Raw genomic sequence first — 13,939 nt, 5'->3', positions numbered from 1 at the left:
TTGCATTGTTTAATAGTTTTGCATGCCACTGAATGGAAATATCACATCAGAGCTGTCAGGTAATCTGTGCTTACAAGCTCAGAAGGGACCTAACACACATGCATGTTGTTGTGGGACAATGCCAAACATTTGATGTAAGAATGCCCAGAGGCCACAAACAAAACTGCAGTGCCCCCCTATAGTGGTGTAGAAACCTATGTAGACAACTGCGTAATTTTATAAGTAAATGATATTAAAGAAGTATTCATAAAAAAAAAATTGCTTCCCTCATTATCCCTTCACTAATTACCTAGTAGTTTTGAAATGCTCCTAAAACTTTAGCGTATACATCATACTTGCCAACTCTCCCGGAATGTCCGGGAGACTCCAGGATTCCGGGTGGGTCTCCCCGACTCCCGGGAAAGTATGGCAGCCTCCCGCATCTGCCCACTTCCTAGTGAAGTGGGCAGAATTAAATCCAGAATGCAGCGATTCCCTGAGAATCGCGTCATTTGGCACTACCCCCCGCTGTAAAACGATGCATTTGCGGCAATACGTCACGGGACGGGGCCCGAATGAGCCCCGCCCCCTGCACGCCCACCTTTCCCCAGCAGCTCCCTGACGCCGACTACCATAAGTTGTCAAGCATGATACATTTGTGATTGGCAAATTACATAAAAACTGTTTACAGGGAAACAGGGACACATAATTTATAACATTAGACTGTTTAAAGCTGAACTAATTGAAAAAAAATGTAATTATCTAAATAAATATAAATATATATATGCATTTAATCCATCACTGCTTCAAGTTTAAAATAAACGACCCATATTAGGTATTGCTATACTCAGAACCTAGATGATTACATTTTAAGCAAAAGTTGCATACATTACATTTATTATAACAAATTGAAAGTTACAAAAAGCAGAAAAAAGTTATGGTTTTCAAAAATGTGGCCTATTTTTTTCCTATATATATATATATATATATATATATAGAAAACAAGACGTGTATTCCAGTATGGAACCAAAAAACCTTTCTCCATATAAATTTACTTGTGCAAACCTAAAATAAAAATAAATAGTACACTATTAATAAAAAGTGCTTCCTGAGGAAACAGATGGACCCCCAACCTAAAAATTGCCTTGGTCATGAAGAGGGTGTGGAGGGTGTTTGGGCATCCTGTTGTGCTGCAGTTAAGGTGCAAACAACCTTTGGATATTGAAGGGTTAAAACAAATTCTTGTTCCTGCAGCTTATAGTTTTTTTGTTTGCTTTTTTAATTTAATATTATGCACCAACACATTCCACAATGCTATTGAAAGCTGGGAAAACATATTTAAAGGCAGAGTAATAAAAATAAGAATACAAACAAAAGAAAATACATACAGGCACCACAAGGCATATGTTCCCAGGTAAACACTAATTCAAACATCCATGTCTGCTTATGACTATAGCTAAAACTATGACTTTTGCTTTGACATGTAATATAACACAACACACTATTCTTCAAACACATGTTAAAATATGGCTAAGCATATAGCCTCATACAATAAATTAACAGTTTAACTAAAATTACAACCTGCATAACTGTATTTATTTTGAATTTACATGTCAAATGAAAATGTTTTATTTTTAATAGACCACTCAAAACCACAAAAAAGGAAGCGAGATATCAAATATGTGACTAATCTTATCATACCACAGTCATGCTTTTATAATCAAAATATCAAACACAAGATCAAATAATAATATTATGCAACCTACAGAGCTTGTGGGAAAATTACTGTCATACTAGGAGGGAAATGTACACACTTTGCTGTCCTATTTTGCAAGTTATAACATATTAGCTCTGTTTCCACACTGGTGAATCTGTTCAAAATGTTATATTTTGCTCTTCTTATATATCTACATCTTGCAGCTTATGCTATACAATGGCAGTCTTCTAAACATAATCTTTAGTTGCTGCTCAATTCAGCTGAGTGGTAAGAGAAAATGTGAAAGATAGATGGTACTAACCTGTATTAGAAGTTTGGAATGAAGAGAAAACATTCATCATTACTAACAGCAGAAGAAAGTATCTTCCTGAAATATATAAGGATTAAGCATTATTCTAAATGTATTTCTGAGTACGTTTTAGGAGGTGATGTTGGGAAACTTACCAGCCATCTCGCCTGTTATGTTACGTCCTTCATGAAGAAAGACTTGGAGCAGTCACATTTCAGATAGTGCACAGGCTTAACCCCTCCTTCCAAATTCCAGACCAACCTCCCACACGTAACAGCATTGGCAGGGGGGAAAAAAGTAGCTTGGGGGCACAAAGAAAGTTACACACTTATACAGAGTCACAGGTACTGCAAAGAATGTGTACTGTATGTTACAGTGTAATGTAACGGTTTTAATACATGTTTTCTAAGATAATCAGATTCATTTTAGCAGGGATTATATTAGATGGATACTAGGTGAGTTAAGCAAGGTTGGCAGCCTTAACAAAAATATATAACTGTAACCATTATTAAAATATACTGATCTGACAGGCAACATTTTTACTAAGGTATTATTATTATTATCATTATTATTATTGTTTCACAAACATTTTTCCATATGTGATAGTATATATATCCAAAGTTACTGTCTTTAATGCCCATAGATTGCAAGCTTGCAAGCAGGGTCTTCTTACCTCTCTGTCTGTATGTATTACCTAGTATTGTTTTGTTACTGTGCTTGTTCACAATTATAAAGTGCTATACCAGCAAAGGAAGGGGTTCTTTACAGTAAGGGCAGTCAAGATATGGAATTCATTGCCAGGGAAGGTTGTGATGGCAGATTCAATAGATATGTTTAAGAAAGGGTTAGACAAATTTTTAGCGGAAAGGTGTATCCAGGGATACGACCATTAATTTAAAATAAAGGATAGTAGTGGATATAGGGTAAAAATTGGATTGCAATATTGAGTCTGGGGGGATTTTCAAAATTGAAACAGATTGGCGGTTGCTTACTCTGGATTAATTTCAAATATAAGTGCAGGATCGCAGGAGATCCAAAATAGGTTGAACTTGGTGGACTGGTGTCTTTTTTCAACCTCATCAACTATGTTACTATGTTACTATGGAATTTGCGACAATATGACAAATAGTGAAAACATCAGTTTTTGGTTGTAAACAATTGTTTGACTGCTGGACGGAAACCTCGCGACAAACAACTGCGACACATCACAAATCGGACACGCGCAACCCCGGGTGACCCTGCTTGTCTTATATGTAAAATTCATTACTCTGCTTGTTTGTCTGTCCGGTTAAGCATCCCGACACTGCTGCACAGATTGGGATGAAAGGGGCAGTGTGGTACAGATGGTACCATTACAATTATGTTTCAATTTGTTTCAGTGAGTTTTATTTCAATAACCAATTCATTTTTTATACAGCTAGCATGTGATAGCTGCATTTAAAGTACTTTGATTCTATGGAGGCCCATTACATCAAGATCCTTATAAAGCCAGAATGTGAAGAATGGGGAGAGAGGGGGTTTCAGTGCTGTCTCGAACTTGTAAAGAGCTAGCCACGCCCCCGCAGTAGGTTGACCACGCCCACTCGACGATTGTCACTCCCACTTAGATGGGGGGCGCCGGTGCCCTGTCTCGCCCAGGGCACTAAAATGTCTAGTTACGGTACTGGGTTAGGGTCCTGGTCGGACCTCCTGTTGGTTTACGCTGGGCAGAACTTTGACCCGGGGGCCTTCCACTGTAATACATATATTACATTTAATATAAAAACAAAAACGACACTGGGCAGCAACCTCATGGATGTGTTGGAAGAGCTGGTAAGCTGCTTATTATTTTTTAAAGGTTGACAGTTACATTGATATCTTAACTTGAAGACTGAAACCCGGGCAATGCCGATTACTTCAGCTAGTCTTTTATATATATATAGCAGTGGCGGATCCAGGGGGGGGGGCGATCGGGGCAATCGCCCCCCCTAGCAGGGGCTTGCTGCCGGCGGCTGCACAGTATGTGCAGGTCTGCTCAGCAGTGACAATGTGCTGCCCGGCTGCTCTGATTGTGTTTTAAACACAATCAGAGCAGCCAGGCAGCACATTGTCACTGCCGAGCGGACCTGCAAATAGTGTGCAGCCGCCGGCAGCCTTAAAAGGCAGAAAGGGGGCGGGGCCTAAATCGCCCCCCCTAAATCGCCCGGGGTAGAAAATCTTTCTAGATCCGCCCCTAAAATATATAGATGAAGTATTTTGTATAAAGCTTTCTCAAGAGAGAATACAATGTGTGAGGATTTGGCCTTAGAGCTATGTAATCATTAGGGTTACAATTGTTAAGTTAAGATTAAAATTGGAATTCTTCTCTCATTTTTTTATTGGCTTTAGTACCTAGGTGAAACAACTCACTTGACAGAGGAGACTCCTCTCCTTGCAAACATGGGACAATTTAATAATCCCCATGCATTTTAAAGATAACTCACTCGCAAGATGATTTTGGCCTATTGCTCCATTATCTAATCTGCTGGAGTATTCATCTTCATCCTCAATGTTCATAAACTATGTAACTCTGGTCCCTCATGTAATGACTGCCTAGCTGTAAAGGGTTCCTTTATTATCAAGAGTTAATGTCTCCAGTCAGTTATAATTCAAACCCCCAATCAGGCTCACACTGGAAAAGTGTAGTGGTCAGGAAATATGTTTCGTGTGGTCTTCACGCTATGGGAAAATAGATGATTTGGAGTTTGTATGTTCTCCCCGTGTTTGCGTGGGTTTCCTCCGGGTGCTCTGGTTTCCTCCCACACTCCAAAAACATACTAGTAGGTTAATTGGCTGCTATCAAAATTGACCCTAGACTCTCTGTCTGTGTGTGTATGTTAGGGAATTTAGACTGTAAGCTTCAATGGGGCAGGGACTGATGTGAATGAGTTCTCCGTACAGCGCTGCGGAATCAGTGGCGCTATATAAATAAATGGTGATGATGATGATATCATCATTGGTCATTAAAGCATACTGTACCTCAAAACTCTCCTGATTTAGGTGGGACAGTCTTGATTCTAGAGGAGTATGCGGTCATCCTGAAAGTCAGAACTTTCATTTCAACTGCTGAGAATGTTGGGAGGTATGTCAAAAAATGTGATAACGCCTCCATCATAATGAGGCCACACCCCATTCAGGACCCTGTCCTGAATTCATAGATGCAAATGTTGGCAGGTACTCTTCATGGATAATGTTAACCTTTTTTTTAAACAGACTTCCTCCCTCTTTAATTTATAGGAGCTACGGGTTTCCATAGCCAGGAATCTGTTCTCCCACACCCTGCTGACACTTTAATGCTGCTTCTCCTGGCGTAGACAACGTGAGAGGTTTTAAATGCCAAGGTGATTGCAGCAAATGCAATTTTTTAAGCGATTACATAGCATGTTAAAAAAAAGAAAAGATGTAATTCAATATCAAATCCTAGGTCCAAGGAACATTGATATTCTGTCCGTGCTCTCTTACACTATAGTATTTCTATTGTTGATAGTTTAAGAACTTTTAGCCATAATTTGTGCATGGCTAATGTGTCATGTCGCTGTTTTGTGAATAAAAAAAACAGCAGCAAAATATCTGGGTACTTTGTCCTTATCAGTGTTTAAAGCACTTCTAAGGATATATTTACTAAACTGCAGGTTTGAAAAAGTGGAGATGTTGCCTATAGCAACCAGTCAGATTCTAGTTATCATTTATTTTGTACATTCTACAAAATGAAAGCTAGAACCTGATTGGTTGCTATAGGCAATATACCCCATAGAGTCACAGATAAAATGCTAAGATACAATGTATATCATTTGAGAAGCACAGATGAACATGAAATGGTAAATTATGTTATCATTATAACAACAGAGACAAACTGAAGTGTAGATATCACCAACTATGATCATGTGGTATTCACTATGTTGGAAAAAGAGATATTTAATATTATTTTCATATCATTTATGTATTTAATAAAGGTTAAAACTATAAACATTAATTATACTTTAATAAAGTATAAAAAAAAAAAAATAAACCACTTAAAATTTTAATGTAAGAAAAAAATTGTTGGTAATATTTGCCTTTAATAACGCCTAATACCAAAAGTCGTGGTTTTCGTATAAGAGAGCCTGGATAAAAAATATGTCATATGTAAATGCAGGGGCTTAGTGGGTGCAAAATTTGAAAACATGCAAACTTTTTATACATGTAAGGCAAATGATACTAACTGTAATTTTATGCTGTTTTTAGTCTATTTTTATGTTGCTTTTATGCTATATTAGAGTTTGGACTAAGCCATGCCCCCCATACAATGCTAAATTAGATTATGCATTTTACTTTTTCCCCCCCTGCCGCACAAAATGGCCCCAGTGTGAGAGTCAGTCGGCATTCTGAACTATACATGCTCCCAGACAGCTGTCTGCTTATGTAAGAACTACGTCTGTCTCATGAGGCAGGGAAACCAAATGAATGCAGTCAGAAACAGTAGTACGGAACAGGGGCTGGCTGGCAGATTTTAGCCTGGGGGGTAGGGTCAATCACACAGCACTGGCCCATAAGTAGCGGGCTATCCCTAAAGGGTGGTTTTCAGTATAATAAATATTTATCAATATTAAAAAGAACCTATTTTAGTGTTGCCTAATCCAGCAGTACTTTATTATTATAACTGATAGATCTTACATAATGAAAATAAATAATGCAACAAAAACAAATCTTCATTTATATTGCATTTTATTTTATATGTTCCTTCCCTCTTTTTTTTTTTTAACAAATTCTTTATTTAAATGTTGCCCATCCACCTTTTTTAACATACCTGGCTGACTATAATCATCATCATCATCTATTTATATAGCGCCACTTATTATGTACACAGAATTCACTCATATCAGTCATGCCCTGTTGAAGCTTACAATCTAAATAATTTTATTATTACATTTTTAAAAATGTTTAAAACATTTTTTATATAAATGTTCACATCTCGCCATTTCATTAAACATAATTTGTATGTTTTTTTCAAATTAAATGAATGCATTCTTTTGTAAATAGAGTGATCAATGTGAGGTTTCGGTGTTGCAGTGACAGTACAGTTTTCATATATCTAATAAGGTGTTAATAAAGTATCTGCAAAAGTGTTTAATAGTTACAAATGGAACAGTCACATAACATTGTCAATGCACAATACATAGACAAGAGTTCCTAATGGGGATGTAGCAGTACATTGTAAATAAGCAGTGTTTATGACACATATGTTTATTCATGTTGAATATAATGTAATGGGTCCTCCTTTGTTAAGTGTGAATACTCTTTATTCAGAAAAATGACATACACTGCACCCTACGTATGTTAATGAACGTACTTCACACTATGGGCACATGTACATTATTGACTGATTATGGTGTAAATATACCTGATGTACGTCTGCAATAAACATAGTGCATATGCTAGTAGTGAAGAGTCAGACACATGTTTTAAGCTCAGCAGATGGGTGTAAATGGGCTAGTTTTGCATTTGGTGTATACCTGGCGCATATGCTTTTGATGCAGAGGTGGACGCATCTTGTGATGTGTATGGCATATGGGTTGAATAGTACTTCTTTTACACGCACCTTTTTTAGTGTAAATTACCCACAATTTACATACAACTCTGCATGAGGAAACTTCAGTGTACACAGTTTTTTATCCACCTACTGTATATAAATGCATTATTTTTAAGTCTTTTCATCTTTGCCATTTTAGCTTTCGTTTTCTTTAACAGGTAAAATAAAGAGCACTTTATTTAAGTTGCTACTTACTGTAGTTTAGATATGTAGAAAGTTCTATTCTACAACCAGCATTTATGTGCATCCATATCTCATAATTTTGTATGCTGCTTTCCATATATCTGTGTCATCAGCCAAAAGGTAAAGCTTTCCCCAGTCCAAGTATAAAAAGACATAAGAGATTTCCAGGGGAACTCTTCTAGAAATATCAGCCATGTAATGTAATTAGGTGAAAAAGGTGGTGGATTCCGCGCTTCCTATATGTAAATGTAGGTAGGCTGCCTATAGGGTGTGTGAAAGAAAGGGGTGGGCTTCATCCCTCCATGGTATAAGTTTGAAATAGATTATCCCAAAGGCGCCAAATTAATATATACTGTAAACACAGATTTACTCTCATTACAGTTGAACAGCATATAAAATCAGTGCACTGATACAATACATCGATATCATTACACACCCTCACATACAAATATCCAGTGTTGTAAGGGTACGCTCATATGTAAAAATATAGTCACTGTGCATCTCAATTCATGATACAGTCATATGCAGACTAAACACAAGCTGCTTGTGGCCAATACTCAAATGATAATTTGTTCATTAAAAAAATGATGCATGTGGTATCTCAATGTACAATGTCCCGTTACAGTTCCTCACAAAGTGTACAGCTGTAGCAATAAATCACAATAATCCATATAGATCAAGCCCTCCGGGGATAAATGAGGTGGCGAACCACTTATTTGCAATCCATGGTGGTTGATTGCCACCAAACCCAAGCGGTACGGGACTGAATTCCGTTTTCAATTCTGATCAGAAATATGTAAGAATAGGTGCCCCGTTCTTACTCATACAGCTAAGAACTGTCTTGAATAAAATAATCACTCTAATAATGAGGGCAGAGTACAAGACCGATGGCCTCTTAATGTCAAAAAGCAGTCTGGTAATTGGAGGCACAATGGTCTCTCAATAAAGTGTGCCCGAAGGATCGCTTACCCGGTAGTTGATTTTGCACAAAGGTGCCAATCCTCGGCAGTTGTTTCGTGTCTTGGATGACTCTATAATCCAAAGGGATGTACGCGGCCGCGTCGTCTCCTTCGCGCATGCGCACTTCGCAGTTTGTCATCTTCGTCAGGGAAGATTCTTCCCTGACGAAGCCGTATCTCGGCGAAACGCGTAGGAACCGGACACTATTGCATTAACAAACGGAACTTCTATCCCGCTGTGCTCGCGAGAACGGTCCTACAAACGGAAACCTCAAACTGCGAAGTGCGCATGCGCGAAGGAGACGACGCGGCCACGTACATCCCTTTGGATTATAGAGTCATCCAAGACACGAAACAACTGCCGAGGATTGGCACCTTTGTGCAAAATCAACTACCGGGTAAGCGATCCTTCGGGCACACTTTATTGAGAGACCATTGTGCCTCCAATTACCAGACTGCTTTTTGACATTAAGAGGCCATCGGTCTTGTACTCTGCCCTCACTATTAGAGTGATTATTTTATTCAAGACAGTTCCTAGCTGTATGAGTAAGAACGGGGCACCTATTCTTACATATTTCTGATCAGAATTGAAAACGGAATTCAGTCCCATACCGCTTGGGTTTGGTGGCAATCAACTACCATGGATTGCAAATAAGTGGTTCGCCACCTCATTTATCCCCGGAGGGCTTGATCTATATGGATATATGTGATTTATTGCTACAGCTGTACACTTTGTGAGGAACTGTAACGGGACATTGTACATTGAGATACCACATGCATCATTTTTTTAATGAACAAATTATCATTTGAGTATTGGCCACAAGCAGCTTGTGTTTAGTCTGCATATGACTATATCATGAATTGAGATGCACAGTGACTATATTTTTACATATGAGCGTACCCTTACAACACTGGATATTTGTATGTAAGTGTGTAATGATATCGATGTATTGTATCAGTGCACTGATTTTATATGCTGTTCAACTGTAATGAGAATAAATCTGTGTTTACAGTATATATTAATTTGGCGCCTTTGGGATAATCTATTTCAAACTTATGTAATGTAATTAGCAGTCATCAAAATATCTAAGTATACTTTAAAGATAAAAATAATAGACTTGGTGGTGGTACCCAAAACCAGTATATTGAATTTTAAAGGCTGTTTTATATATTACTAATGATTAGATTGAATAGAAGTCACTTCAATGGTTACCTGCCCTCCATGTAAATGTCCTAATAGCTATACCTGAAAAATGAAAATGGAAATAATCTTTTTCCCCAGGAACAAATGCTACCTACCTTGTATATATTTTGGACTTCAAAGAAAACACACTTACATTACATTCTGTATGACAGACTCATGACATTAATTTCTAACTATGTTTAATAATCTCTACAGGTCTGTAGAAAAATGTTACAATGAGAAATTATGTATTTTGTTCTAAGCTTTAAATCTCTTCCAGTGAATTTGGAATGATAATGTTACCTGCCTTACTTGATTTAACCTCAGTATTTTATCTTATATCAAAATAAATAAAATAGAGTCTGCAGCCAGAATTTTGTTTATAAAAGACATAAAAATGTCAAGAATGTAAGCAGTTTATTAGGGTGTGTGTTGCTTCAGAATCCTCTTTAAACAAATGTAAAAATATTTGTGGCATACTTATTTAGTGCATTAATTATTTGCCTTATAAATATGTGTGCCAGCTTCTTTTGCAATATCTGGATACTTTGTAATATATAAAAGCAAGCTGGTTCACATGCTTTATTTGATGAACACAAGAATTAGTTCAGTAAAGTCATGAAATGTATTCAGAAAACACAGAAATGTAAATGCATGGTTTCCAACGTTTTAAATATCCCCCAGGGCTAGTAAATGGGAGCCTCTGTGCAATTTACAGACAATGTTGCTTCAACTGACCTTAATAAACGACACTCCCCATCAAGCCATGTTTAGTGTATTTAATAATAGTTACACTTTTCAAAGATTCACTGTTATTGCCCATGTTACACGTACCCTATCATAATTGCCAACTTTTCCTGGTTGGCTTCAGGGAGATCCCAGGGTAGGTGCGAGTGTGGGGGCGGGGCTTGATGAATTGCATCATTTTGGTCCCGACCCCTAAATGGTTGTCACAAAATTGTCCAATTACACCAAAGGGTGGGGCTAAGATGACGCAATATTGGCGTCATTAAGCCCCCCCCCACCACTTAATCTTTTGCAGGGATGATAACCGGGAGGTTACTCTGCTTTCCCGGGAGGTCTCCCAGAAATGCGGGAGTCTCCCGGATATTCCGGGAGTGTAGACAACTATGCTTAAAGAAAAGCAGCTAATGAATCTCTAGAGACTGAAGTGTCTTTTACATTTCTGTCTCCATTACTGAAGTCATGTTGTCTTACCTGTCAGTCTTTGATTAAATCTTGGTCTCCATGAAAATGGCCACCTCCATATACATCAATACATGGACATTGGACACAATTTCTGAACTGTGTCATCATGCCACAGATGGCGAAGCCAACCATGTCTTGTACTGGCTCAGCATCAGGGAGAATGCCAGACTTTTCAGGGAGTGAGGGAGATCACCTCTATTTCAGGGAGTCTCCCTGACATTCAGGGAGAGTTGGCAAGTATGACCCTATATCCAGACACTTTTAAAAGAAACCCCATCTTAAATTGCACAGATGACCCCTTTTAGAAACTGCCACAATATACAGTACAACTTAATTGTGAGTGACCTTTCAGAATATATGTTCCTACAGTCCTACCACTCTGGCAATCAGTTTCATGCCCAAACTAAACCTGGATGCCTGTCAGGAATCACTGTTCACATGGTTGGATAGGATTAGATAAAAGACCAATTAATAAACAAAAGAGTAGAGTAGACTAGACTGTAATAAAATGGAATAGATAAACTTGTTAAGTACACCCCTTGAAGATAATTATAACAGATTATGTGATAATCACTAGGGGCTGAGTGGTCATCACAGCTCAGTCAGTAAACTCTGAGGTATAAATCTCCCATACACTCAGAGAGGCTCTGTTATCCTGGAAATTATAACTTAGAGAAAAGTTCCTCTCTGGCTTTCACCACTCTCTCCCAATATGGTATGTCCTCCTCCCTGGTGTCCTGCCCTCTATTACCTTTACCCTCTCAAATGGCACAGTTCAGATGCTCAGCTACTCTCCACCCTCCTCATCAGTCCTCTCCTCCTTCCAGCAGAATAGACTGCTGAGAGATGTAGTCAGTGATGCCACCCCAGCACCACCATTTTGGTGAAGCCTCACACTGGTGCTATTTTGGTGAAATTCCTAAGTCACACTACAACTAAGTTAATTACTTTTTTATATAATATCATGACTCTCTATCACACATCCCTGAAGAAGAAAGTAAATGCAATTTTTTTTTAATAAATCTGTCACTGACAGCCCCAGTTCCAGTACTGTGACCCATTAGATCCAGTTCCCATTTACAAGACCGGTAAAACGCTCAATGTATATAGATCACTATTATTAGTAATATAAATGTTGGCTATTAGATAACTGTTCGAATTCATCTAATATTGCTGAGGGACAGTGAAGTTATGGATTAAGTACCTCCTACATCTCTGTGGCCCAACAGTACAAAAAGTAAATAAAAAATGTTAAATAAAATGTAAAAAAGGTAAAGATAAAATAAAAATAAAGATTAAAAACTAAAAAATGTCCCTGTCCTTCTAAATTGTTTTCCAACCCATTTAAACTGTGTTATCTCAACCCATCATGCATGACATGAAGGCATTTTGCATGGGTGTAATAGAATGTATGTTACCTCACACTTCAAAATTCTGTCTTCCACAAATTTTTGCCTGCCCAAACCTGCCTTATGTAACCTTATGCCAACCCTAAAAATTTTTGTACAATTGTACTCCATCCTTGTGTAAAGATGTGGCACACCGGTGGGGTGAAAACATTTAAAACTAAAATAAGCCCCTTGTCCTTGTTCCTATAAATAACATCAGACTTTAAAAAAAGTAAACATAATTGGTACACTTTACTTAGGACTAATTCAATTATGGAATAATTGTTAGGGGCTGCTGATAACAACAGAGTAGCTAGGGGAAGAAAAAGAAATAGAAAAATGTAATTTATTCCTATTGTTGTTTAATTTTTTAGGTAATATTTATAAAATAAGAACATATTTTTTTTCACAATTTGGGTATATTAATAAATGAAAAGTCAATTCAATTTAAACTGTTTGTCACAGTAAGCCTGAGCAAGCATAATGTTTGGTTGTGAAGGGTTAATCACAACAAATCCAACTGGTCTATCTAAAAATGATTTACATCCCTGATAGTTATAGCAGGGGGTATGGTTAACTGCGCTCCCTGTTGGATAATGTAAAAGCTGCCAGAGGAGGAAGTATAGGTGCAGGGCCGGTGCTAGGGTCCACGGCGCCCTAGGCATTTTTAAAAAAGCGGCGCCCCCCGCAAAAATTGCCGCCCCCCCCGCAAAAATTGCCGCCCTCCTCCCTCCTCTCCTTACCTTGTCTCACCACCGCCGCCTCTCTGCTCCGTCTCCTCCCCTCCACTCACTGACACTAGTAAGTGGAGGGGCGGAGACGGAGCAGAGAGGCGGCGGTGGTGACAAAATAGCCCCTTCCCCCCTCCAGGTGTGGTCAGCGGTCGCCGCACAGTTTTAAAGTCTTTTAGTATTCTGTGGCACCCTCCAGGCGCCCTCCAGAGCCCGGCGCCCTAGGCAAGTGCCTAACCTTGCCTAATGGGAGCGCCGGGCCTGTATAAGTGATCCTATTCCTATACAGGGTAGACAAATGGAAGAGATTCCTCAGCGCTAAAAAAGAGTACCTGTGAATATATGTATGGGATAGAGGGAAGGTGTACTCATGTAGCATAGACAGAGGGCTTCTTTATTAAACAAATGCAGACACATAAAATACGATTGTGGCCAGAATATAATAATAGCAATGTAATGGACCAATAGTGCAGGATGTAAGATAAAAAATTAGGACCAAATGGCAGCTATACACATTAAAAAGTCAAATCCTGAGCGTGTGTGTACAGTTCAGTAGAGGGGCCCTAGTGTAGGCTCGCTGGATGAATAAGTAAATGATTAAAGGTCTGAAGTGATGGTCCGGGAAACAAATTCTTAATATGCTAAATGCAAAGTCAAATCCAGATCGAAATGATGATTCCGAGATGTCAGGAGACACTAGTAAAGGGTATTTGT

At 38.4% G+C, this 13,939-nt stretch overlaps 1 protein-coding gene across 1 annotated transcript in view; it reads right to left on the bottom strand.

Moving 5' to 3' along the window:
- PTGS1 (prostaglandin-endoperoxide synthase 1) overlaps positions 1 to 2,239 on the bottom strand; it is a 90,880-nt gene extending 88,641 nt beyond the window's left edge. The window contains exons 1-2 of the mRNA XM_075184764.1: positions 2,141 to 2,239; positions 1,998 to 2,063 (exon numbers count right to left, since the gene is read on the bottom strand). Coding sequence (XP_075040865.1) covers positions 1,998 to 2,063; positions 2,141 to 2,147 — 73 coding nt within the window. The 5' untranslated portion in view covers positions 2,148 to 2,239. The remainder of the gene's footprint in view (positions 1 to 1,997; positions 2,064 to 2,140) is intronic.
- Between the last annotated feature and the right edge of the window lie 11,700 nt (positions 2,240 to 13,939).

The sequence above is a fragment of the Mixophyes fleayi genome, chromosome 9 (genome assembly GCF_038048845.1).
Source record: "Mixophyes fleayi isolate aMixFle1 chromosome 9, aMixFle1.hap1, whole genome shotgun sequence".
Classification (NCBI taxonomy): domain Eukaryota; kingdom Metazoa; phylum Chordata; class Amphibia; order Anura; family Limnodynastidae; genus Mixophyes; species Mixophyes fleayi.
This window is presented reverse-complemented; position numbering and strand designations above follow the sequence as displayed.